Raw genomic sequence first — 26,039 nt, forward strand, 5'->3', positions numbered from 1 at the left:
CACACAACATTCACACACATTTTCATTCACACACACAACATTCACACACATTTTCATTCACACACACAACATTCACACACAACATTCACACACAACATTCACACACAACATTCACACACATTTTCATTCACACACACAACATTCACACACAACATTCACACACAACATTCACACACATTTTCATTCACACACACAACATTCACACACATTTTCGTTCACACACACAACATTCACACACATTTTCGTTCACACACAACATTCACACACATTTTCGTTCACACACACAACATTCACACACATTTTCGTTCACACACACAACATTCACACACATTTTCATTCACACACACAACATTCACACACAACATTCACACACATTTTCATTCACACACACAACATTCACACACATTTTCGTTCACACACACAACATTCACACACATTTTCGTTCACACACACAACATTCACACACATTTTCGTTCACACACACAACATTCACACACATTTTCGTTCACACACACAACATTCACACACATTTTCTTTCACACACACAACATTCACACACATTTTCATTCACACACACAACATTCACACACAACATTCACACACAACATTCACACACATTTTCATTCACACACACAACATTCACACACATTTTCGTTCACACACACAACATTCACACACATTTTCTTTCACACACACAACATTCACACACATTTTCATTCACACACACAACATTCACACACAACATTCACACACAACATTCACACACATTTTCATTCACACACACAACATTCACACACATTTTCGTTCACACACACAACATTCACACACAACATTCACACACATTTTCATTCACACACACAACATTCACACACAACATTCACACACAACATTCACACACAACATTCACACACATTTTCATTCACACACACAACATTCACACACATTTTCATTCACACACATTTTCATTCACACACATTTTCATTCACACACACAACATTCACACACATTTTCGTTCACACACACAACATTCACACACATTTTCATTCACACATACAACATTCACACACATTTTCATTCACGCACACAACATTCACACACATTTTCGTTCACACACACAACATTCACACACAACATTCACACACAACATTCACACATAACATTCGCACACATTTTCATTCACACACACAACATTCACACACATTTTCATTCACACACACAACATTCACACACAACATTCACACACAACATTCACACACATTTTCATTCACACACACAACATTCACACACAACATTCACACACAACATTCACACACAACATTCACACACATTTTCATTCACACACACAACATTCACACACATTTTCATTCACACACACAACATTCACACACAACATTCACACACAACATTCACACACATTTTCATTCACACACACAACATTCACACACATTTTCGTTCACACACACAACATTCACACACATTTTCATTCACACACACAACATTCACACACATTTTCGTTCACACACACAACATTCACACACATTTTCGTTCACACACACAACATTCACACACATTTTCGTTCACACACACAACATTCACACACAACATTCACACACAACATTCACACACATTTTCATTCACACACACAACATTCACACACATTTTCGTTCACACACACAACATTCACACACATTTTCGTTCACACACACAACATTCACACACATTTTCGTTCACACACACAACATTCACACACAACATTCACACACAACATTCACACACATTTTCGTTCACACACACAACATTCACACACATTTTCGTTCACACACACAACATTCACACACATTTTCGTTCACACACACAACATTCACACACATTTTCTTTCACACACACAACATTCACACACATTTTCATTCACACACACAACATTCACACACAACATTCACACACAACATTCACACACATTTTCATTCATACACACAACATTCACACACATTTTCGTTCACACACAACATTCACACACATTTTCATTCACACACACAACATTCACACACATTTTCATTCACACACACAACATTCACACACAACATTCACACACAACATTCACACACAACATTCACACACATTTTCATTCACACACACAACATTCACACACAACATTCACACACAACATTCACACACATTTTCATTCACACACACAACATTCACACACATTTTCGTTCACACACACAACATTCACACACAACATTCACACACAACATTCACACACATTTTCGTTCACACACACAACATTCACACACATTTTCGTTCACACACACAACATTCACACACATTTTCGTTCACACACACAACATTCACACACATTTTCTTTCACACACACAACATTCACACACATTTTCATTCACACACACAACATTCACACACAACATTCACACACAACATTCACACACATTTTCATTCACACACACAACATTCACACACATTTTCGTTCACACACAACATTCACACACATTTTCATTCACACACACAACATTCACACACATTTTCATTCACACACACAACATTCACACACAACATTCACACACAACATTCACACACATTTTCATTCACACACACAACATTCACACACATTTTCGTTCACACACACAACATTCACACACATTTTCTTTCACACACACAACATTCACACACATTTTCATTCACACACACAACATTCACACACAACATTCACACACAACATTCACACACATTTTCATTCACACACACAACATTCACACACATTTTCGTTCACACACACAACATTCACACACAACATTCACACACATTTTCATTCACACACACAACATTCACACACAACATTCACACACAACATTCACACACAACATTCACACACATTTTCATTCACACACACAACATTCACACACATTTTCATTCACACACATTTTCATTCACACACATTTTCATTCACACACACAACATTCACACACATTTTCGTTCACACACACAACATTCACACACATTTTCATTCACACATACAACATTCACACACATTTTCATTCACGCACACAACATTCACACACATTTTCGTTCACACACACAACATTCACACACAACATTCACACACAACATTCACACATAACATTCGCACACATTTTCATTCACACACACAACATTCACACACATTTTCATTCACACACACAACATTCACACACAACATTCACACACAACATTCACACACATTTTCATTCACACACACAACATTCACACACAACATTCACACACAACATTCACACACAACATTCACACACATTTTCATTCACACACACAACATTCACACACATTTTCATTCACACACACAACATTCACACACAACATTCACACACAACATTCACACACATTTTCATTCACACACACAACATTCACACACATTTTCGTTCACACACACAACATTCACACACATTTTCATTCACACACACAACATTCACACACATTTTCGTTCACACACACAACATTCACACACATTTTCGTTCACACACACAACATTCACACACATTTTCGTTCACACACACAACATTCACACACAACATTCACACACAACATTCACACACATTTTCATTCACACACACAACATTCACACACATTTTCGTTCACACACACAACATTCACACACATTTTCGTTCACACACACAACATTCACACACATTTTCGTTCACACACACAACATTCACACACAACATTCACACACAACATTCACACACATTTTCGTTCACACACACAACATTCACACACATTTTCGTTCACACACACAACATTCACACACATTTTCGTTCACACACACAACATTCACACACATTTTCTTTCACACACACAACATTCACACACATTTTCATTCACACACACAACATTCACACACAACATTCACACACAACATTCACACACATTTTCATTCACACACACAACATTCACACACATTTTCGTTCACACACAACATTCACACACATTTTCATTCACACACACAACATTCACACACATTTTCATTCACACACACAACATTCACACACAACATTCACACACAACATTCACACACAACATTCACACACATTTTCATTCACACACACAACATTCACACACAACATTCACACACAACATTCACACACATTTTCATTCACACACACAACATTCACACACATTTTCGTTCACACACACAACATTCACACACATTTTCGTTCACACACAACATTCACACACATTTTCGTTCACACACACAACATTCACACACATTTTCGTTCACACACACAACATTCACACACATTTTCATTCACACACACAACATTCACACACAACATTCACACACATTTTCATTCACACACACAACATTCACACACATTTTCGTTCACACACACAACATTCACACACATTTTCGTTCACACACACAACATTCACACACATTTTCGTTCACACACACAACATTCACACACATTTTCGTTCACACACACAACATTCACACACATTTTCTTTCACACACACAACATTCACACACATTTTCATTCACACACACAACATTCACACACAACATTCACACACAACATTCACACACATTTTCATTCACACACACAACATTCACACACATTTTCGTTCACACACACAACATTCACACACATTTTCTTTCACACACACAACATTCACACACATTTTCATTCACACACACAACATTCACACACAACATTCACACACAACATTCACACACATTTTCATTCACACACACAACATTCACACACATTTTCGTTCACACACACAACATTCACACACAACATTCACACACATTTTCATTCACACACACAACATTCACACACAACATTCACACACAACATTCACACACATTTTCGTTCACACACACAACATTCACACACAACATTCACACACATTTTCATTCACACACACAACATTCACACACAACATTCACACACATTTTCATTCACACACACAACATTCACACACATTTTCATTCACACACACAACATTCACTCCAGGTTCCCTTTGCTGATTCTCACACACCATGATTTGTGATTTTTCTTTCAAATATTGTTTGAGTACATTTCTGTTCAAATATGTTGTTATCCTTTAAAACACGGTGTGTTTCCATCTTGGTCATGGCTGTGGGGGGGTCCATGTGTAGTGTGTTCTTTGTGAGGGTCCTGCTGTGGAGGGGGGGTCCATGTGTAGTGTGTTCTATGTGAGGGTCCTGCTGTGGAAGGGGGGTCCATGTGTAGTGTGTTCTATGTGAGGGTCCTGCTGTGGAAGGGGGGTCCATGTGTAGTGTGTTCTATGTGAGGGTCCTGCTGTGGAAGGGGGGTCCATGTGTAGTGTGTTCTATGTGAGGGTCCTGCTGTGGAGGGGGGGTCCATGTGTAGTGTGTTCTATGTGAGGGTCCTGCTGTGGAGGGGGGTCCATGTGTAGTGTGTTCTATGTGAGGGTCCTGCTGTGGAGGGGGGGTCCATGTGTAGTGTGTTCTATGTGAGGGTTTTGCTGTGGAGGGGGGGTCCAGTTGTGTCCTGTCTTGGGGTTCTGTTCTGGAGGAAATGACACATACACACCTTTCAGACCTCACATTTTGCACAATGACGGGGACTGTTGCTGGTGACACAGTGTCAATACCTGTAACTCTTTGTCAGTAAATATCTAATTACTTTTTTAGTAGCATGTCTACTATCCATAAATGATCTAGTAGTAACAGCAGTTAATGATCAATATCCATAAATACAAATCCTTAACGTCATTAGAATATGCTCAAATCTGACTTAAATTCTACCTTATTTTTCACGTGGTTGTACTTTATCCAGGTTAATGGTTTGGTCTCACATCCAGAAGAGGTGCTGGACGGTCTCAGGGTTGTGTCCACACCAGGAACACTTCAGGTCTGTCTCTGTCCCCTTTGTGTTTGCTTTCCCACCCAACCGGTCAAGGCGGCTGTCCACCCTCCAGAGTCTGGCTCCACCCTCCAGAGTCTGGCTCCACCCTCCAGAGTCTGGCTCCACCCTCCAGAGTCTGGCTCCACCCTCCAGAGTCTGGCTCCACCCTCCAGAGTCTGGCTCCACCCTCCAGAATATGGCTCCACCCTCCAGAGCCTGGGTCGTGTCCAGAGTTTCTTCCTCAATGAGGGACTCCCCCCCCCCGTCTCTGATGTTCTGGAGGTTCTGTTGGGTTTCTGTCTGTTAAAGCGCTCTGGAACGTCTGCTGATGGGATTAAACGCTTTATAAATAAATTAATAAAGGTTTATTTGAGAAATATGGAAGGTGAAATATACGGAATTGTCCAAACACGTGTGTGTGTGTGTGTGTGTGTGTGTGTGTGTGTGTGTGTGTGTGTGTGTGTGTGTGTGTGTGTGTGTGTGTGTGTGTGTGTGTGTGTGTGTGTGTGTGTGTGTGTGTCGTGAGGACAAACCTGAGCTGGGAGGAAGTAGATCATGTGATGGCTGATCTCTACAGACGGTAACCATGGTAACCAGTGGATACTGCAGACGAGAGCTGGCTTAGTCACCACTTCTGTGTCTCCCCCATCTCCCCCTGTCAGCACCTGTTTCTGTCCTGGGGCGGGGTTTGCTGGTGTGTGTCAGGCTCACCTGGATCTACCTGTGTCACTCAGACCCAGGCTGTTCCGGTCAGGTCGTCCCCCCACCCCAGCCGTCTCCGGAGGAGGGAGGACTCGGTGACGGTCTCTTGTGGGACAGCCTCCTGGACTCACCTGTTGTCAGGCTGACGTCATCCTTCACTCACAGGACAGGAGAAGGAGCTCCGCCCCCCAGAGGGTGAGGATGAGGGTGAGGAAGATGAGGAGCCTGAAGCAGGAAGTGATGCTGACGTGCAAACGGTGACTAACGCTGGCTGCTGGTGAACGCGTCCCGTTTGGTCCCTGATTACACAGGTGCACCAGCCCGTGATGCTCCGTGTGGGTGAGGGGGGGCTGGGACGGCGTCTCCACTGGAGCCCCCACCAGGAGCACGACCAGAGCTGAAGCTCCTCCTGCAGAGGAGGTCCTGATCCACAGTCCTGTTCACAACGGCTCAGCGGCAGCATGGAGACGGCAACACGGCAGCGCCTGCAGGGGCTCCAGTAACCGGACCAGAACCAGGACCAGGACCAGAACCAGGACTAGAACCAGAAACAGGACCAGGACCAGGACCAGAACCAGGACTAGAACTAGAACCAGGACCAGAACCAGAACCAGAACCAGGACCAGAACCAGGACCAGAACCAGGACCAGAACCAGAACCAGAACCAGGACCAGAACCAGGACCAGAAACAGGACCAGAACAGAACGCCATGACGCCTCATTAGAGCATCAACCTCTCAGCAGAGTGAGTTCAATGTGTGTGTGTGTGTGTGTGTGTGTGTGTGTGTGTGTGTGTGTGTGTGTGTGTGTGTGTGTGTGTGTGTGTTCTTTTGGTTCCAGCTAACTCGACTTCTCAAAAGCCCAGTATGCGATGTAGTCAGCCCACGCTGTCTCCCGTTCCCATGGAAACCATTGCCCGGTGCTAAAAGCAGCTCTGTGTGTGTGTGTGTGTGTGTGTGTGTGTGTGTGTGTGTGTGTGTGTTGTTGTGTGTGTGTGTGTGTGTGTGTGTGTTGTTGTGTGTGTGTGTGTGTGTGTGTTTTTGTTTGTGTGAGTGTGTGTGTGTGTGTGTGTGTGTGTGTGTGTGTGTGTGTGCGTGTGTGTGTGTGTGTGCGTGTGTGTGTGTGTGTTGTTGTGTGTGTGTGTGTGTGTGTGTTTTTGTTTGTGTGAGTGTGTGTGTGTGTGTGTTTTGTGAGTGTGTGTGTGTGTGTGTGTGTGTGCGTGTGTGTGTGTGTGTGCGTGTGTGTGTGTGTGTTGTTGTGTGTGTGTGTGTGTGTGTGTTTTTGTTTGTGTGAGTGTGTGTGTGTGTGTGTTTTGTGAGTGTGTGTGTGTGTGCGTGTGTGTGTGTGTGTGTGTGTGTGTGTGTGTGTGTGTGTGTGTCTGAAAGCAGAGAACCATCTGATCTGTGATTGGCTGTTTGTCGTCTTGCTGGAGAATTAATTGTCGTTTCTGAGCCAATGAATTAACTACGTTCACCCTCACCCCCCTGCCCTTTCCTCCCCCATCCTCAGTTTCTCTCCACAGCGTCTCTCTCTCTCTCTCTCTCTCTCTCTCTCTCTCTCTCTCTCTCTCTCTCTCTGTCTCTCTCTCTCTCTCCTCTCTCTCTCTCTCTCTCTCTCTCTCTCTCTCTCTCTCCATCCAAGATGGCCGTCCCCTTCCTCCTCTGCCTCCTGTCTGTGATTGGCCGCTGCTCCCCCCTGCCGTCCCCCCCTCCCCCGTGGGGCTGCGGCGTGGATGTGGCCCCCCCCTACAGAGTGCTGTGTGACCTGGAGGCGGTGTGGGGGGTGGTCCTGGAGGCGGCGGCCTGCGGCGGGGGCCTCAGCTGCGTGGTCCTGGCGGGGGTCCTGCTGGCCCGGCTGCGCTCCCTGTCGGACCCCGCCCGGCGCTCCAGCGTGGGGCCCCTGCTGCTGCTGCTGGGGACGCTGCTGGGGCTGTTCTGCGTGTCCCTGGGCTTCCTGGTGGGGAGGGACCAGGCGCTGTGCATCGTGCGCCGGGCCTTCTGGGGGCCCCTGTTCGCCCTGTGCTTCTCCAGCCTGCTGGTGCAGGGCGTCAGGCTGCGGCGGCTGGTGGCCGGGGGGGCCAGCCCGTCGGGCAGCTCGCTGGCCGCCCTGGGCCTGGCCCTGGCCCTGGTCCAGGGGATCATCTCTGCGGAGTGGGTGCTGCTGACAGTGGTCAGGGAGGGGCATCCGGCCTGCGAGTACCCCCCTCTGGACTTCGCCCTGACGTGCAGCTACACCCTGGGGCTCCTCCTCCTCGCCATGGGGCTTTCCCTGGGCGTGGTACTGTGTGGGGGGGAGATGGGGGCGGAGGAGGCCGGCGGCGGCGACGAGGATGTAGACGGGGAGAACGAGAAGCGGAGGTGGAAGTGTAACGCCGCCTGGCTCTTCCTGTCCAGCCTGGCCTCGGCGCTGCTCTGGGTGGCCTGGTTGGGCTTCTACCTGTACGGCAGCCAGACGCTGAGGGGGAGGGGCAAAGGTGAAAGGTCAGCAGCAGGAAGGAAGGACGTCAAGGTGCTGGACGAACCTGCGCTGGCGGTGGCCCTGGTCATCCAGGGATGGATCCTGCTGCTGCTCCACGCCATCCCAGAGGCTCACCTGTGCCTCAGGAAGCCCCCCCAGCCCGGCACACAGGACTTCTTCGACGCTGGCCACGCCTCCCCCTCCCCTCGCTTCGCAGACGAAGCGCCGCCACATTCTCACCGGCCCTTCTCCGAGAACCAGGCCTTCTCCATGGAGGAGCACAGCGCAAGTAGGCCGGCGTCACACGGGGCCACGCCTACATTCACACGTCACCTGTCGCAAAAATTAAACAGGCTTTGATGTCTTTTAGGGTTTCTTTATTGAAATAAGGGGGTGTCAAGTAAAGCACACATAAAAACTGAATGCCTGGTGTCTATAGAAGCGGGGTCTATAGGGTATTCTTCTTCTCCTTTGGGCTTTTCCCTTCAGGGGTCACCCCAGCGAATCAATTGCCTCCATCTAACCCTGTCTTCTGCATCCTCTTCTCTCACACCAACTACCTTCATGTCCTCTTTCACTACATCCATAAACCTCCTCTTTGGTCTTCCTCTAGGCCTCCTGCCTGGCAGTTCAGAACTCAGCATCCTTCTACCAATATATTCACTATCTCTCCTCTGGACATGTCCAAACCATCTCAGTCTGGCCTCTCTGACTTTATCTCCAGAACCTCTAACATGTGCTGTCCCTCTGATGGACTCATTCCTGATCCTATCCATCCTGGTCACTCCCAGAGAGAACCTCAGCATCTTCATCTCTGCTACCTCCAGCTCTGTCTCCTGTCTTTTCCTCAGGGACACTGTCTCTAGACCAAACAACATCGCTGGTCTCACCACAGTTTTGTACACCTTTCCTTTCATTTTAGCTGAAACTCTTCTATCACACATCACACCTGACACTTTCCTCCACCCGTTCCATCCTGCCTGGACACGCTTCTTCACCTCTTTTCCACACTCTCCATTGCTCTGGACTGTTGAGCCTAAGTACTTCAGATCCTCCACCTTCTTGATCTCTTCTCCCTCTAACCTCACTCTTCCACTTGGGTCCCTCTCATTCACACACATGTACTCTGTCTTACTGCGGCTAACCTTCATTCCTCTCCTTTCCAGGACAAACCTCCACCTCTCTAGCTTCTCCTCCACCTGTTCCCTGCTCTCACTGCAGATCACAATGTCATCTGCAAACATCATAGTCCATGGAGATTCCTGTCTAACCTTGTCTGTCAGCCTGTCCATCACCATAGCAACAAGAAGGGGCTCAGAGCTGATCCCTGATGCAGTCCCACCTCCACCTTGAACTCCTCTGTCACACCTACACACACCTCACCACTGTCTTACAGTCCTCATACATGTCCTGCACCGCTCTAACATACTTCTCTGCCACTCCAGACTTCCTCATACAATACCACAGTTCCTCTCTGGACACCCTGTCATCAGCTTTCTCCAGATCTACAAAAACACAATGCAGCTCCCTCTGGCCTTCTCTGTACTTCTCTATCAATGTCCTCAAAGCAAATACTGCATCTGTAGTACTCTGTTTTGGCATGAAACCATACTGCTGCTCACAAATGTTCACTTCTGCCCTTAGTCTAGCTTCCACTACTCATTCCCATAACTTCATTGTATGGCTCGGGTACAGTGTCTTCAGGGTAGAGTGTCTTCAGGGTATGGTGTCTATTGGATCAGGTGACTATAGGGTACCGTGACTATTGGATATGGTGTCTATAGGGTACGCTGTCTATAGGGCACAGTGTCAACAGGATCAGGTGTCTATAGGGTCAGGTGTTTATAGGGTATGGTCTCTATAGGGTCAGTTGTCTATAGGGTAAGGTTTCCATAGGGTCAGATGTCTATAGGGTACGGTCTCTACAGGGTGTGGTGTCTATAGAGTCAGGTGTCTCTAACATATGGTGTCTATAGGGTATGGTGTCTATAGGGTATGGTGTCTATCGGGTACGGTCTCTATAGGGTCAGTTGTCTATACCGTATGGTGTCTGTAGGGTATGGTGTGTATAAAGTATGGTGTCTATAGGGTACGGTCTCTATAGGGTCAGTTGTCTATAGCGTATGGTGTCTGTAGGGTATGGTGTCTATAGGGTATGGTGTCTTTAGGGTCAGTTGTCTATAGGGTATGGTGTCTATAGGGTATGGTGTCTATAGGGCACAGTGTCAACAGGATCAGGTGTCTTTAGGGTCAGGTGTTTATAGGGTATGGTCTCTATAGGGTCAGTTGTCTATAGGGTAAGGTTTCCATAGGGTCAGATGTCTATAGGGTACGGTCTCTACAGGGTGTGGTGTCTATAGGGTCAGGTGTCTCTAGCATATGCTGTCTATAGGGTATGGTGTCTATAGGGTATGGTGTCTATCGGGTACGGTCTCTATAGGGTCAGTTGTCTATACCGTATGGTGTCTGTAGGGTATGGTGTGTATAAAGTATGGTGTCTATAGGGTACGGTCTCTATAGGGTCAGTTGTCTATAGCGTATGGTGTCTGTAGGGTATGGTGTCTATAGGGTATGGTGTCTTTAGGGTCAGTTGTCTATAGGGTATGGTGTCTATAGGGTATGGTGTCTATAGGGCACAGTGTCAACAGGATCAGGTGTCTATAGGGTCAGGTGTTTATAGGGTATGGTCTCTATAGGGTCAGTTGTCTATAGGGTAAGGTTTCCATAGGGTCAGATGTCTATAGGGTACGGTCTCTACAGGGTGTGGTGTCTATAGGGTCAGGTGTCTCTAGCATATGGTGTCTATAGGGTATGGTGTCTATAGGGTATGGTGTCTATCGGGTATGGTGTCTATAGGGTACGGTCTCTATAGGGTCAGTTGTCTATAGGATCAGGTGTCTATAGGGTATGGAGTCTATAGGGTACAGTCTCTATAGGGTCAGTTGCCTATACCGTATGGTGTCTGTAGGGTATGGTGTGTATAGAGTATGGTGTCTATAGGGTATGGTCTCTATAGGGTCAGTTGTCTTTAGCGTATGGTGTCTGTAGGGTATGGTGTCTATAGGGTATGGTGTCTGTAGGGTAAGGTGTCTATAGGGTATGGTGTCTATAGGGTATGGTGTCTATAGGGTCAGTTGTCTATAGGGTATGGTGTCTGTAGGGTAGGGTGTCTATAGGGTATGGTGTCTAAAGGGTATGGTGTATATAGGGTCAGTTGTCTATAGGGTATAGTGTCTATTGGGTATGGTGTCTATAGGGTATGGTATCTATTGGGTCAGTTGTCTATAGGGTATGGTGTCTATAGGGTCAGTTGTCTATAGGGTATGGTGTCTATAGGGTATGGTGTCTATAGGGTCAGTTGTCTATAGGGTATGGTGTCTATAGGGTATGGTGTCTTTAGGGTCAGTTGTCTATAGGGTATGGTGTCTTTAGGGTCAGTTGTCTATAGGGTATGGTGTCTATAGGGTATGGTGTCTTTAGGGTCAGTTGTCTATAGGGTATGGTGTCTATAGGGTATGGTGTCTATAGGGTATGGTGTCTTTAGGGTCAGTTGTCTATAGGGTATGGTGTCTTTAGGGTCAGTTGTCTATAGGGTATGGTGTCTTTAGGGTCAGTTCTCTATAGGGTATGGTGTCTATAGGGTATAGTGTCTTTAGGGTCAGTTGTCTATAGGGTATGGTGTCTTTAGGGTCAGTTGTCTATAGGGTATGGTGTCTATAGGGTCAGTTGTCTATAGGGTATGGTGTCTATAGGGTCAGTTGTCTATAGGGTATGGTGTCTATAGGGTATGGTGTCTTTAGGGTCAGTTGTCTATAGGGTATGGTGTCTTTAGGGTCAGTTGTCTATAGGGTATGGTGTCTATAGGGTCAGTTGTCTATAGGGTATGGTGTCTTTAGGGTCAGTTGTCTATAGGGTATGGTGTCTTTAGGGTCAGTTGTCTATAGGGTATGGTGTCTATAGGGTCAGTTGTCTATAGGGTATGGTGTCTATAGGGTATGGTGTCTTTAGGGTCAGTTGTCTATAGGGTATGGTGTCTTTAGGGTCAGTTGTCTATAGGGTATGGTGTCTATAGGGTCAGTTGTCTATAGGGTATGGTGTCTATAGGGTATGGTGTCTTTAGGGTCAGTTGTCTATAGGGTATGGTGTCTATAGGGTATGGTGTCTTTAGGGTCAGTTGTCTATAGGGTATGGTGTCTATAGGGTCAGTTGTCTATAGGGTATGGTGTCTATAGGGTATGGTGTCTTTAGGGTCAGTTGTCTATAGGGTATGGTGTCTTTAGGGTCAGTTGTCTATAGGGTATGGTGTCTATAGGGTCAGTTGTCTATAGGGTATGGTGTCTATAGGGTATGGTGTCTTTAAGGTCAGTTGTCTATAGGGTATGGTGTCTTTAGGATCAGTTGTCTATAGGGTATGGTGTCTATAGGGTATGGTGTCTTTAGGGTCAGTTGTCTATAGGGTATGGTGTCTAAAGGGTAAGGGGTGTTGAACTGGGATTTTCACCTGCAGCGTCTTAACCCTGTTGTGTCCTGTCAGCGCTTCGCACTGGAACGTACCACAGCGGCCACGGGGGCGTCCGTCCCGGCATCGCCTTCAGGGGTCACGTCTATCAGCCCACTGAGATGGCTCTGGTGATGAACGGCGGAACAGTACGTAATGAACACACCACTTTACCCAGAAGTCACTACGTGAGTGTTTGAACTGAGCTGTTGGTTTGCCCCCAGATGCCCACTGCCCCCATCAACTACACCGGGAGGCGCTTATGGTGATTTGGGACGAGGTTTGAAGAGGAGCTGCTGGTGTGAGATAGCATTTCGTGTTGCCTGTAAAGAAGAGCATATAACAGATGTTCATATCACGTGTACACGCTGGTGGGAGTTCATATGTCAACGTGTTTGTGTTTTTGCACATGTATGGATTTTACATTCCAATATTTTGGGGTTTTACTGGACGCCTCTCAGCCGGAATGAGGGGAACTGAGGCAACTTTTCAGATATTTTATTATGATCTGTGAACATTAGTGTATATCTAATTCAGTATAATCTCTAAATGCGTTGATGATGTGGAAGAAACAATGTGGGGAAGGACAGTGTGTTGAGCTGGAGGTGTCGTGCTTCAGCGCTGTTCGCTTCTTTAACAACTGACTTATTTTTCTGTTTGGTCTCAGAAAAGCAAACCTTTGTGACACTTATGCAAATAGTGTGCAGACGATGTGCAGACAGTGTGCAGACAGTGTGCAGACGGTGTGTAGACAGTGTGCACACATCTCTGCAGTCGTCAGGCCTCCACAGGGGGCCCTGAGGACTCATGTTCTGCTCTGGATCTCAGTCCTGGTGTATCTACATGTGTTTTGATGGATATCATGGATTGAGCAGCGTGTCCAGGGTTCATTTATCCACTGAAAGGCTGATGGCAGGCGGCTCCTGAATGAGCATTTTTAATAAAGCCATTTAATAACCTGGTAGTGATGCTACTGTTGGGCTAACAATTTTAATATAAGCTCATTTGTCAAAGTGAATGTATTTGGAGTGTTTTTTAGACTTTTGATATAAATATTGAAGACAAGTCAGTTTGATTGTTAAGTTTCAAAATGTTTTCTTGACATGAGTGACTGCGCACAAGAACCATCAGTAGCCCCTGGGGTCCGGGGTCAGGGGTCAGTCCTGCTTTCATGTCTGGTGTGGCCCCTACTAATCTTCGGTGACTACCTGTCCACGTGAGGCAGGTGGAGACACCATGTGACTTTGAATTGGGACTCTGAGGACTGAATCCATCTGGAGCTCCTTCTAACGTACAGGAACTGTTTCCAGAAGGTGCAGGTCGAGGTCATGACCTCACAAGTGACCCCGAGGCTGCACGTCTATGTGCTGATCAACGCTGAACTCGACGACAGCCTGTCCACTTCCTGCTTTCCCCGTGTTCTTGCCGTACGCCTGCAGGACTGAGCCTCTGCTTGTGACGTGGCGCTGACATCACAGGACTTTGATGTTTCTTCTATTTTATCACATGTATGACATCAGCGGTGTTTCCGTGACATCACTGATGCCGCTTCATGGCAGCGTAATATGAATGTCTGTAATGCGATTTGCACAAACTGGCAAATACAGCAGTGCACGTTTGAAGCTCCTTCCTGTCTGGTCATTGAACGCATCTCAAGCCTCCTGTCAGCGATGCATTCACTGACCCACTCCAGGTCTGGAAACACTCGGCTGCTCAGAGGAGGCATTTCCTGTATGGTTTCCTCCCGATGGCGCTCCGTGTTCTGTTCCTACCGACACCGGGGGACGTTTACATGTTAGTAAACATGTAGATATTAGTAAACATGTGTACATGTTTGTAATTGCGTCTACATTAGTAAACATGTTTACGTGTTTAGTAGCATGTAGACAAGTTTATTAACATGTTAAAATATTTATTATAGTAAAGAATGTTTAAATGTTGGTAAACATGTTTACTGGCATGTAAACATGTTTACCAACATGCAAACATGTGTACATATTAGTAAATACATTCACATGTTGGTAAACATGTGTACTGTATTAGTAAACATGTCCACCTGATTGTGACTGTCTCTACATTAATAAACAATTTTACATGTTTAGTAGCATGTAGAGAAGTTTACTGACATGTAAAAATGTTTACATTCAAGTACAATTTTTTTAGATGTTAGTAAACATTTTTACGAGAGTGCACACGTTTACCAAAATGCAAAGGTGTGCATGTTAGTAAACATATTTCACGTCAGTAAACACATTTGCATGTTAGTAAACATGTTTACTAACATGCACATATGTTTGCTGACGTAACCAGGTCCGCGTTAGTAAACATGTAAACATATTGAAGAACAATGTGAGCTCGTGCGCTCTCAGTTCTTTCCTCCACGTGACCCGTGGATCATCCTTTAGTGTCTAAATTAGTCAACGCTGATGTGCTGATACTATGTGCGCATGCGCGAGCGGTGCACCAACTCTCGGGTCACTGCTAACAGGAAAAGAGAAAGTACTTCCGGGTCCCTGCCGCCGGCTTCACGTGGGTCGTCGTTACCGGGTGAGTAGAGCGTTGAGACCCCGTCCACACGTGACGGGTTTGTTTGAAAACGCATCAAACGATTCGCGTCCACGTGACAGCGTTTTCATCAACATCTCCGTCCACACGTGAACGCAGCAGTGCGTTTCGAAGACGGCTATAAGCGTGCCAAACCATGTGGTGGCAGCATTGAGTCACATTTTATCCAATAGGAATCCTCCGTGTTTTGTCGTCACAAAACGCCTTCAGGAATGCTGCCGTCAACAAGGGTCGTACATCCATCATGTTTGTACAACATGGGCCCATAAATATGACGTCACAGCGGTTTTCATCGCAGGAAAGACGTCAGCGTTTTTAAAAAGTTGCGTTTTCGTTCCGGATATCTGCGTTGTCGTGTGGACGGAAGGCGTAAACACAACAAAAAAGTTGCGTTTTAAAAAATCTGTTGTCGTGTGGACGGGACCTCAGGCCTGGGCCCCGTCCACACGACACTGAGCTACACGGACCTTGGATTCTTCAATGAAGGCTAATCCCTTTGCATTCTGGTAGAAAGAGAATTAGACTCAATCTCCTGTTGATTGATGCTTGTCTGTGTATCAACAGGCTCAGGGATTTGCAGGGCTTTAAACTTCTCAAACTCTTCAACTATCCCAGGTTTGGTCACAGCGCTCTTGTAGAACGCCCAATCAATGGGTGCAGGAGTCTCTGGCAGGGAGGCTAGTTTGGCAGCAGTGGCATCACTGCAGGTCTTCAGAGCATTGAACATGCTCTTCAACTTTTTAAAAACACTGGCCGAGGTGGATTTTTAAAAAAAACTCTGGGTCTGCGTTGTCGTGGGGACGGCGTATCCGCGACTTTTTTAAAATGCTGACGTCTTTCCTGCGACGAAAACCTCTGTGACGTCATATTTATGGGCCGTGTGTTGTGACGACAAAACTGAAGGATTCCTATTGGATAAAATTTGACTCAATACTGCCACCACATGGTTTGGCACGCTTATAGCTGTCTTCAAAACGCACTGCTGCGTTTACGTGTGGGCGAAGATTTTTGTTTGAAAACGCTGTCGTGTGGACGCGAATCGTTTGATGCGTTTTTAAAAAGTTGCGTTTTCAAAAAAATCCGTCATCGTGTGGACGGGGCCTTAGCCCCCCCGATCTGCCCCCCCCCCCCCCCAGCGGTCCCTCCTCTGCTCCTCTGTCCCCCACCTGTCCCTCCTCTGTTCACCACCTGTGGTTGCTGGTCGTCGTTCTTACTGGGTTCTGAGGAGCTGATGTGACCTTTGACCTGTCTGGGATCGGTAATCGGCCAATCAGGGCTCAACATGGGCTGCGTGATGCAGATACTGGGTATTAGCATCACTTGTAGGGACGTGTGTGTCGTCATGGTAACGCTAACGGTCAACTTTATGCACAGCTGGAAGCAGTGATGATGATGATGATGGATGGAGAGAAGAACGTGATGAAGAAAGAAAAGAGACAGAGGAGTGAAAGGCATGATGGGAAATCAGCTGATCACCTGGCTGTAACAGAGTCTCCGGACGGATGCAGAGAAAAGAAGGAGAAGAAGAGAATCACTGAGTCTCTGAGGGGAGAAGGAGGTGCAAAGGTCACCAAGAAGAGGAAGAGGAAGAAGCAGGAAGAGGAAGAGCAGCATGACAGTGAGAATGATCAGGAAGCTGCACAGGATTCGGGAAAAGAAAAGAAACGCAGGAAGAAGAAAGGAAAGCAGAATTCTCTGCAAAAGAAATCAGATGTTCAGTTAGAGGAGCAAGAGGAAGAAGAGCAAACTGAGGAAGGAGAACTGTCAAAGAAACCCAAGAAGGCAAAGAAGAACACTGAGGAGACCACCACTGAGAGCACGGAGGGAAGAAGTGATGAGGAGAGGAGAGAGAGAGCTGAGAGGATCAGAGCGTCCCAGAGACCCGAGGAAGAGGAGGGTGAGTCTCTGAAGAAGAAGAAGAAGAAGAAGAAGAGAAAAAAGGACGGTGGAAACCACATTAGTGCAAACACTGACACTACTACTGGGGAGGAAGAGGAGACGGCGCCGAGGAGGAAGACTAGGAAACACAAGTCCAGGGGAGAGGAAGAGGAGCAGCAGGAGCAGGAAGCTCCTGTCGGCAGGAAGAGGCAGAAGAGGAAGAAGCTCTGCATGGAGCAGGAGGTATGTCCTGTTAGTTAGCATTCTGATGCTAGTTAGCACTCTGATGCTAGTTATCAATCTGATGCTAGTGTTGATGCTAGTTATCACTCTGATGCTAGTGTTCTGATGCTAGTTATCACTCTGATGCTAGTGTTCTGATGCTAATTAGCGCTCTGATGCTAGTGTTCTGATGCTAGTTAGCACTCTGATGCTAGTGTTCTGATGCTAGTTAGCACTCTGATACTAGTGTTCTGATGCTAGATAGCGCTCTGATGCTATTTGCTCTTGTTTGTCAGGTGTCACCCCAGGAGGAGGTGAAGAGGTCACCTGATGAGATCTCCACCAATCAGGTGAGCACAGCTCTCTGTCTACTACAGGCCGTTAGACTAGCTTAGCATAATGGCTAGCACAGGGGCCATGAAGGCCTGTCATTTCCTGGTCCTCTGACGGGGGTCAGGTGTTCCAGACCTGTAGTGTCGACTACAGGTTCAGTCACAGGAAGTGATGTCATCAGCGTTGAGCTCTTGTCCTCTGCTCCTCAGGGCTTCGGTCAGTGGACCACCGCCCAGTTCAGCAGCTCCGACCAGCGCCAGAAGTTCCTGCGGTTGATGGGGGGGCTGAAGGGGGGGTTCCGCCCGGCTGCTGGGGCCGCCCCTCGGGCCAACATGGCGCTGGGACAGGAAGCGCAGCAGCAGCTGCAACAGGGGCTTCTGGGGCAGTTTGAGCACGCTCAGTCACGCCGGTCGGACTTCAGGAGCGCGGGGCTGGGCTTCACCGGACCCCCCAGGAGCAAGTTCTCCATCGACATCAGCGCCTGCAGGTCCGTCCGCTTCGAAGACTGAGTGTCTGAACCGAGCCGTCCCACCAGCAGAGGCTCCGCCCCCAGGTGCGCTGGCCGTTGCTTCCTGTTGACGGCAGCGGTCCTGTCCACTGCACCTTCCTGCCATGGCTGCAGGGGGCGCTGCAGCCCCAGTGGGTCCGCCTTCTGAAGGCGTAACAGGAAGTGGACGTGACTGGACAAAGACGAGCCCATGCAGCCGCGTTCCGTCTCTTTATTACAACCGCCACACGTCTGCTGAAAGTACCCATCAGACCAGCTGACCTCTGACCTCTAGCAGGGGTCACCTGACCTGATGGGTGCCTTAGCAGAGGTCAAATGTCTGTATTCATGTCTGTCCATTTCTTAGAAAACAAGCCAACCACATTCATGACATGCCGCTGAAATAAAGCTTATTTCAACCAATTAAAACAGAGTCCAGGAGCAGCACAGGGGCGGAGTCAGCTCTGAAGAGGCGGGACTTATCTTACGAGTCCATCTGTCCACCGCCTGATGGGCCGACTTTAGAGTCAGAGGTACTGAGATCATCCTGGGTGTGGTCACACCTGATGGGTGTGGCCACACCCAGGATGTGTGTGCTTCCTGAAGATGAGGGTAGGGGGGCGGGGCCAGCCCTGTCAGGTGAGAGGTCAGGCCTGCAGGTACTCCGGCTGCACTCGTGCCACCTTGCGGAACTCCTTGACGTGCGTCTGTGGACACTGCATCTCACACCAGCTGATGGGAACCATCTGAGCACCTGATGCACCAACACAGCGTCACCACGGCAACACAACAACAACAACTGTGTAGCGACGGCCCCTCCCACCTGCCGTGGGAGGGGAGTGAGGGTTGGGGCTACCTGATTCGCTGTGAGCCACCACCACGCCCAGTTCGTTCTCCGCCGTGGTCAGCAGGTAGTTGGACTGCACGTCGCCCAGGGAGATCTGACGTCACAGGTCAGGTGGTAACGCCATGGGGGAGTGTCGATGACCGGACCCGCCCCCAGGAATGGAAGCAGCAAAGGATACCACTTTAGCCAGGACGATGTCCCCCGGCCTGAAGCTCTTATACGTCTCCACCTGTGGGACGGACAAGGATGAGTCACCTGAGCTGCTCAGGTCATCTGACCTGAGCCGCTCTGGGTCAGCTGACCTGAGCTGCTCTGGGGTCAGGTGACCTGAGCTGATCTGGGGTCAGGTGACCTGAGCTGATCTGTGGTCAGGTGACCCGCCCCACCAGAGGAACGTAAACACACCTTGTCCTTCTCCGTCAGGCGCATGTCTTCTTTCCTGTCGTTGGAGGAGGATCTTAGTTTAGGACTTGAAGATGTGCAAAGGGGCATGTCTCATTGGGACAGGTGGGCGGGGCTTACCGGATGGTTCCTCTGAAGCGGTCCTTCAGCGGCGTGGAGCCCACGTACAGGATGTGGACTCTGGCGAACCGGGGGTTAATGCTGGTCACCTGAAAGGGTTCAAACCAGAAACACTCAAGACACGCCCTCTCACCTGACAGGTGACGGACACACCCTCAGGTCGTACCTTGCAGGTGACGATGGCGCCGACGTTGGGCAGGAGCTGCGTCTCCGTCTCTCTGACCACGGAGATCACAGGTAACTACGACAAAAACAAAACACCTGAACACAGCCAAACGATTGGTAGATCACATGACAGCACACAGGACAGCCAATCACAGGACATCTGACAGTGGCAGCTTACCTTCAAAAGGTAAGCTGCCAATTACACCACTGGCCCACACACACACACACACACACACAGAGACACCCACACACACACAGACACACACACCCCTACAGACACACACACACCAACCCACACACACACACCTACAAACACACACACCCACACACACACCTACAGACACACACACACACACACACCTACAAACACACACACCTACACACACACACCTCCTCGCCCTCGTTCTTCCTTAGCACGTATCCGGCCAATGAGGAGTAGATGTTCCCGTGCCGCAGGTACACCCCCCTGCCGGGGATGCAGTCCTCCACGCTGCACAGCTTGTCACCTGGAGACACATGGGGGGGCGTGGTCAGAACAAATCTCAGCAATACCTGCCTTCACTGGGGGGGGGGGGTCACCCCCGACTCCCACACCTTCAACGTGGAGCAGCTTTTACCCCCACTGAGGCCCCACCCACACGTGTCCACAAACACGCGTTCCTGAACACGGCCGTAAACGTGTCAAACCATGAGGCGGCAGATTTCCCCAAACTCCATCCAATCAGAACCTTCCAACTTCAAAGGATGGCTACAGCTACGTGTGTGTGGAGTATACACAGCTACGTGTGTGTGGAGTATACACAGCTACGTGTGTGTGTGTGTGGAGTATACACAGCTACGTGTGTGTGTGTGGAGTATACACAGCTACGTGTGTGTGGAGTATACACAGCTACGTGTGTGTGTGTGTGGAGTATACACAGCTACGTGTGTGTGGAGTATACACAGCTACGTGTGTGTGGAGTATACACAGCTACGTGTGTGTGTGGAGTATACACAGCTACGTGTGTGTGTGTGTGGAGTATACACAGCTACGTGTGTGTGGAGTATACACAGCTACGTGTGTGTGTGTGGAGTATACACAGCTACGTGTGTGTGTGTGTGGAGTATACACAGCTACGTGTGTGTGGAGTATACACAGCTACGTGTGTGTGTGTGTGGAGTATACACAGCTACGTGTGTGTGTGTGGAGTATACACAGCTACGTGTGTGTGGAGTATACACAGCTACGTGTGTGTGTGTGTGGAGTATACACAGCTACGTGTGTGTGTGTGTGGAGTATACACAGCTACGTGTGTGTGGAGTATACACAGCTACGTGTGTGTGGAGTATACACAGCTACGTGTGTGTCTCTATCGCTCCGTCACCGCCTTGTTTTTTTTGGGGGGGTCCTCCTGAGGTCTTTGCTGGTGCTACTAACGTCTACATCTGGGGGCAGCAGCGCTACCAGGAAGAGACGCTCATTTCCAGCCCTGTCCTGCAGGTCTTTCTGTTACCCCCACCGGAACCGGGTCCACCAGCACAGCCCCCACCGGAACCGGGTCCACCAGCACAGCCCCCACCGGAACCGGTTATCTCCACCTCCACGGTAGAAACGAGGCGGGACGGCCGACGCCCACCCATTAACGGTGTTCGACAACGATTCTAGCATCAAAGTGACGTCACGGAAAAGCACCGCCATCACAGATTTACCGGAAGACGGTCTACCGTCTGACGTGACCCCCAAACCACCGGGAACCGACGGGCCTCACCGGGAACACACAGCTTCAGGGGCGACATGTTGTCCAGAAGGGCAGCGCGGTAGAGGATTGGCTGTGACGACACAGGAAGGTGACTTCTGATTGGCTGGTCTGACGCAGAACGGAAATAAATGTCGGCTCGCGGCGCCATGTTTGTTGAGGCACACGTGTTACGTAATGACGTTTAAAGCGTGATCACGTGAACACGACATGTTCGTTTAAAAAAAATCTATTTGAAAGAACAGACCGGACAGTGATCACGTGACGTTATTTAAATACGGTCAAATCATTTATATGATGCAGATATTTTAAGTTTTAAAGCCTTTTCGTCCAAGGAGACACTGATTAATTTTATATCTGCCTGTCATTGTAAAAATATCCGAATGCAGGTTTTTGTTATTTTTACATTTTGAATACAAAACTTTGAAGTCAAATAATTAAGACAATTGGTGGAAAGATAAAGTAATACTATAGAGACCGTTTAAGTTTTTAGATCTGTCTTCAAAAGTTGTTTTAATCAATGACATATCAGATTATCATATAGATTTATTCTGTTTAACGGCCAAATGGCTTAGTGAGGATGAGTGTTTTTCCCTAAACGAAGCTACTCCTCCTGGTCACCTAAATGATCAGGTGCCTCCAGTCTCAGGTAGAGGTGGTGGAGTTGCATCTATTTTTAATTCCTCGCTAGAATTGAGCCCTGAACCTAAAATGGTCTTTAATTCATTTGAAAGTCTTAGTCTGAGCCTATCAAACCCAATGCACAAACCACTCGAGCCTCTATTATTTGTCATCATTTATTGTCCTCCTGGTCCATACAGTGACTATCTGTTGCCAAGATGAAGCGCTTTATAAATAAAAGTTGATGATAAAATTTTTTGCCTGAAGTAAAAAACAAAAAAATTTCCATGACATCGTCAAGTGGGATTATTTACGCCCTGTGACGTCTAATTCACAACAAATGTACAGTGTGTTACTGTAGGTCAGTGTGTTATCTAATCTGAATCTAATCTGGAATTTATCTGGATTTAATATGGCTCTATTCTGGGTGTGATCTGGATCTAATCTGGATTAAATCTAGATTTAATCTGGATATAATCTGGGTGAGAAGTGGGTATTTTCAAATTCAAGTGCACGCTGTGCGTCTATGTGGATCCAACTGACTGATGAAAGCAACAGCAAATGACTTAATAACAGTTCACGACTTTTAATAGGTTGATGACTGAGATCACATGACCAACCACATGACCAACCACATGACCGATCACATGGCCCATATGGCCAGCGGGTCTATTTCTTGGCGTTGCCCTGCGCTGCCACAGCTGCCATGGCCTTCTTGACGGTCTCCTCGTCTCCCAGGAACTGCATGGGTCCCACGGGCCTCAGGTCCTGGTCCAGATCGTAGACCAGGGGGACGCCGGTGGGCAGGTTCAGCTCCAGCACCGCCTCCTCTGACATCCCTGAGAAACAGCAGAGCAGCATCACGGCCACACCCACCAGCATCACGGCCACACCCACCAGCATCACAGCCACACCCACCAGCATCACAGCCACACCCACCAGCATCACAGCCACACCCACCAGCATCACAGCCACACCCACCAGCATCACACACCTCCTGCACCTGGCTCTGGCTCTCACTGGGTCAGGGTTAGGATTGGGGTCAGGATTAGGGTCAGGGTTAGGGGGTCAGGGTTCAGCGGACCTGACACTACCTCCTGGGGTGTCGACCAGCGTCCCTGAGACCACATTCTGTTGGGCCCCCAGAGCCCCCGACAAGGACCAGGACCAAGAACAGGATCTGGTGTGTTCCACTAACACAGGTCTGAATCCCACACCACCAGGCCCGCGGTCGGCCTCCAGGTGGCGCTGCTGCAGGACGCCCTTAACGGGTGGCGGTTCTTCAGTCGCCTCTGACCCGATTCTGTGCTCCATAACCAACCAATGCCAACATTTCAGAAATGGAATGGGCCCCACCCGTTGGGTCTCTTACCCTCCAGGTGCTTGACGATGCCCCGGAGGCTGTTGCCGTGGGCGACGATCAGCACCCTCCTTCCCTCCCTGATCTGGGGCGTGATCTGGTGGTTCCAGAAGGGCAGCGCTCTGGCGATGGTGTCCTTCAGGCTCTCACTGGGGGGCATCTGGGCTGCGGTCAGGTGGGCGTACCGCCGGTCCTGCAACAGGAGGGGGCGCCGTGACTGCACGCCCAAATAAACCGGTCCCCGTCGGGCCCCCTGTCGTCACCTTGCTGATGGTCTCATAGAAGTCGTGTCCCTCGTCCATGGGGGGGGGGCGGACATCGAAGGAGCGCCTCCAGATCTTGACCTGGGCCTCGCCGTGCTGCGCCGCTGTCTCGGCCTTGTTCTGGCCCGTCAGGCCGCCGTAGTGGCGCTCGTTCAGACGCCAGGTCCGCTGGACCGGCAGCCACACCTGGTCGGTACCGTCCAGAACCAACCACAGGGTCCGGATGGCCCGTGTCAGGACAGACGTGTAGCAGACGTCAAACTCATAGCCAGCGTCTGGGGGGAGGGGGGCAGACGGACAGATATAAATATTAATCTATTATTAATGTTAAATCAATACATTCATATAATATAAATGAGTGGAATAAACACTGTAACCCCTTGTTCCTCGCGGTTCATGGGAACACCCCCAAAACAAACTCCAGAGACCACCTGGAGTTCATTCTTTACGGATTAAAGGGGACCACACACGTGTTCTGGGATCAACACGGATCAGGATTACATGTTCCGGGCTCCTTCACTGGAACCTGAGACTAGTCTGACCCATGACCCTGAAGGCTGGAGCAATCAGCTCCGTGATGAGGTGAAGTCAACCAGGTGGGGGGGACCAGTCTGGGTACGTTTCATGTTCTGTATTTTATTTTATTATTTATTACTATTCAAGTTTAAAAAAGACACACACACGAACACACACACACACACGAACACACACACGAACACACACACACACACGAACACACACACGAACACACACACACACACACACACACGAACACACACACACACACACACACACACACACACACACAGACACACACACACACACACACACACACACACACACACACCTTTCAGCGCCCGGCCCCCCCTCCTCGCCTCCTCCTCTCCAGTCTCGCTGAGGTCCACGTCGAACCAGCCGCTGAACCGGTTCTCCCGGTTCCAGAGACTCTCTCCGTGGCGGATCAGCACCAGCCTGTGGGCCATCCCCGCACCGACGCCCCTTCCGGTGGGACTGGACCGACTTCTCTCTCCAACCGAGGCCTCGAACTCCGCGGATTGGTCCCGGTTCCGCCGCAGACCGGGAGGCGGACAGCCGTGAGAGTGGAGGGCAGCGTGTCCGAACCCGACCGATCTCACGACCGGAGCCGACGCCCAACACCTGACACCACGCCCCCCGCCACACAGGTGACGTCTACCTGTGGGAGTGGTAACCCTGGTGACGATCACGTGATCCGGATTATTTCCCCACAGGAAAAAAATACTCCATCTGAGCGTGAAGCGGGACATGATGACGTCATTACGTTTAAATGCGACAAGAAGAATAACGAGGAAACGTCATAAACCACTAAGTCATAGCGTTATAGCGTCCTAACGTTATAAAGTCATTGTGACATAGACACAGTTACAACGCTGTCAGTAAAGAGAAAACCTTGACTTCCTGTTTGTCTGTTTGTTTACTGACGTAATCACGTCCGATGACGC

At 48.4% G+C, this 26,039-nt stretch overlaps 5 protein-coding genes across 6 annotated transcripts in view; 3 read left to right on the forward strand and 2 right to left on the reverse strand.

The window, feature by feature from the left end:
* Positions 1-15,179, forward strand: part of gprc5bb (G protein-coupled receptor, class C, group 5, member Bb) — a 21,757-nt gene extending 6,578 nt beyond the window's left edge. The window contains exons 4-9 of one of the 2 annotated variants that reach the window (XM_068321430.1): positions 5,835-5,909; positions 6,638-6,812; positions 6,917-7,349; positions 8,246-9,350; positions 13,596-13,708; positions 13,784-15,179. In XM_068321430.1, coding sequence (XP_068177531.1) covers positions 8,246-9,350; positions 13,596-13,708; positions 13,784-13,828 — 1,263 coding nt within the window. In that variant the 5' untranslated portion in view covers positions 5,835-5,909; positions 6,638-6,812; positions 6,917-7,349 and the 3' untranslated portion in view covers positions 13,829-15,179. Of the gene's footprint in view, positions 1-5,834; positions 6,219-6,637; positions 6,813-6,916; positions 7,350-8,245; positions 9,351-13,595; positions 13,709-13,783 lie in introns of those variants that run through there. The other variant, XM_068321432.1, reaches the window with a different exon arrangement.
* LOC137600638 (procyclic form-specific polypeptide B-alpha-like) lies at positions 6,490-7,329 on the forward strand. Its single transcript, XM_068322368.1, has 4 exons — positions 6,490-6,499; positions 6,566-6,700; positions 6,771-6,862; positions 7,060-7,329. Exons 1-4 carry the CDS (start codon positions 6,490-6,492, stop codon positions 7,327-7,329), a joined length of 507 nt encoding a protein of 168 aa, XP_068178469.1.
* Positions 15,180-15,983: 804 nt separating the features above from the next.
* Positions 15,984-19,114, forward strand: knop1 (lysine-rich nucleolar protein 1). The gene is made up of 4 exons (XM_068321439.1): positions 15,984-16,106; positions 17,499-18,245; positions 18,521-18,574; positions 18,767-19,114. The coding sequence occupies exons 1-4, from the start codon at positions 15,999-16,001 to the stop codon at positions 19,064-19,066; spliced, it is 1,209 nt and encodes a 402-aa protein (XP_068177540.1). The 5' UTR covers positions 15,984-15,998; the 3' UTR covers positions 19,067-19,114.
* A 147-nt stretch (positions 19,115-19,261) lies between these two features.
* exosc1 (exosome component 1) lies at positions 19,262-22,481 on the reverse strand. Its single transcript, XM_068321461.1, has 8 exons — positions 22,327-22,481; positions 20,969-21,084; positions 20,580-20,654; positions 20,414-20,502; positions 20,297-20,330; positions 20,070-20,120; positions 19,901-19,985; positions 19,262-19,798 (listed from the first exon to the last, which is right to left on the reverse strand). Exons 1-8 carry the CDS (start codon positions 22,463-22,465, stop codon positions 19,692-19,694), a joined length of 696 nt encoding a protein of 231 aa, XP_068177562.1. The 5' UTR covers positions 22,466-22,481; the 3' UTR covers positions 19,262-19,691.
* A 1,016-nt stretch (positions 22,482-23,497) lies between these two features.
* LOC137600070 (phosphoglycerate mutase 1-like) lies at positions 23,498-25,894 on the reverse strand. The gene is made up of 4 exons (XM_068321445.1): positions 25,406-25,894; positions 24,559-24,833; positions 24,308-24,488; positions 23,498-23,774 (listed from the first exon to the last, which is right to left on the reverse strand). Exons 1-4 carry the CDS (start codon positions 25,842-25,844, stop codon positions 23,605-23,607), a joined length of 1,065 nt encoding a protein of 354 aa, XP_068177546.1. The 5' UTR covers positions 25,845-25,894; the 3' UTR covers positions 23,498-23,604.
* Between the last annotated feature and the right edge of the window lie 145 nt (positions 25,895-26,039).

The sequence above is a fragment of the Antennarius striatus genome, chromosome 8 (assembly GCF_040054535.1).
Source record: "Antennarius striatus isolate MH-2024 chromosome 8, ASM4005453v1, whole genome shotgun sequence".
Taxonomy (NCBI): domain Eukaryota; kingdom Metazoa; phylum Chordata; class Actinopteri; order Lophiiformes; family Antennariidae; genus Antennarius; species Antennarius striatus.

What these genes read in the sequence shown, in the direction of transcription:
- LOC137600638 (XM_068322368.1), top strand. An exon ending in TCCGGAGGAGGGAGGACTCG is followed by an intron (nt 6,701 to 6,770) that starts GTGACGGTCTCT and finishes CTTCACTCACAG; the next exon opens with GACAGGAGAAGGAGCTCCGC. An exon ending in GTGATGCTGACGTGCAAACG is followed by an intron (nt 6,863 to 7,059) that starts GTGACTAACGCT and finishes ACAACGGCTCAG; the next exon opens with CGGCAGCATGGAGACGGCAA.
- exosc1 (XM_068321461.1), bottom strand. Translation starts at nt 22,465, where the DNA reads ATGGCGCCGCGAGCCGACATTTATTTCCGTTCTGCGTCAGACCAGCCA. An exon ending in GGAAGAACGAGGGCGAGGAG is followed by an intron (nt 20,655 to 20,968) that starts GTGTGTGTGTGT and finishes TTTTTGTCGTAG; the next exon opens with TTACCTGTGATCTCCGTGGT. An exon ending in GCCTGACGGAGAAGGACAAG is followed by an intron (nt 20,121 to 20,296) that starts GTGTGTTTACGT and finishes TCCGTCCCACAG; the next exon opens with GTGGAGACGTATAAGAGCTT.
- knop1 (XM_068321439.1), top strand. Translation starts at nt 15,999, where the DNA reads ATGTGCGCATGCGCGAGCGGTGCACCAACTCTCGGGTCACTGCTAACA. An exon ending in ACGTGGGTCGTCGTTACCGG is followed by an intron (nt 16,107 to 17,498) that starts GTGAGTAGAGCG and finishes CTTTATGCACAG; the next exon opens with CTGGAAGCAGTGATGATGAT. An exon ending in AGCTCTGCATGGAGCAGGAG is followed by an intron (nt 18,246 to 18,520) that starts GTATGTCCTGTT and finishes CTTGTTTGTCAG; the next exon opens with GTGTCACCCCAGGAGGAGGT.
- LOC137600070 (XM_068321445.1), bottom strand. Translation starts at nt 25,844, where the DNA reads ATGTCCCGCTTCACGCTCAGATGGAGTATTTTTTTCCTGTGGGGAAAT. An exon ending in GGGGGGCCGGGCGCTGAAAG is followed by an intron (nt 24,834 to 25,405) that starts GTGTGTGTGTGT and finishes CCCTCCCCCCAG; the next exon opens with ACGCTGGCTATGAGTTTGAC. An exon ending in TCTATGAGACCATCAGCAAG is followed by an intron (nt 24,489 to 24,558) that starts GTGACGACAGGG and finishes CTCCTGTTGCAG; the next exon opens with GACCGGCGGTACGCCCACCT.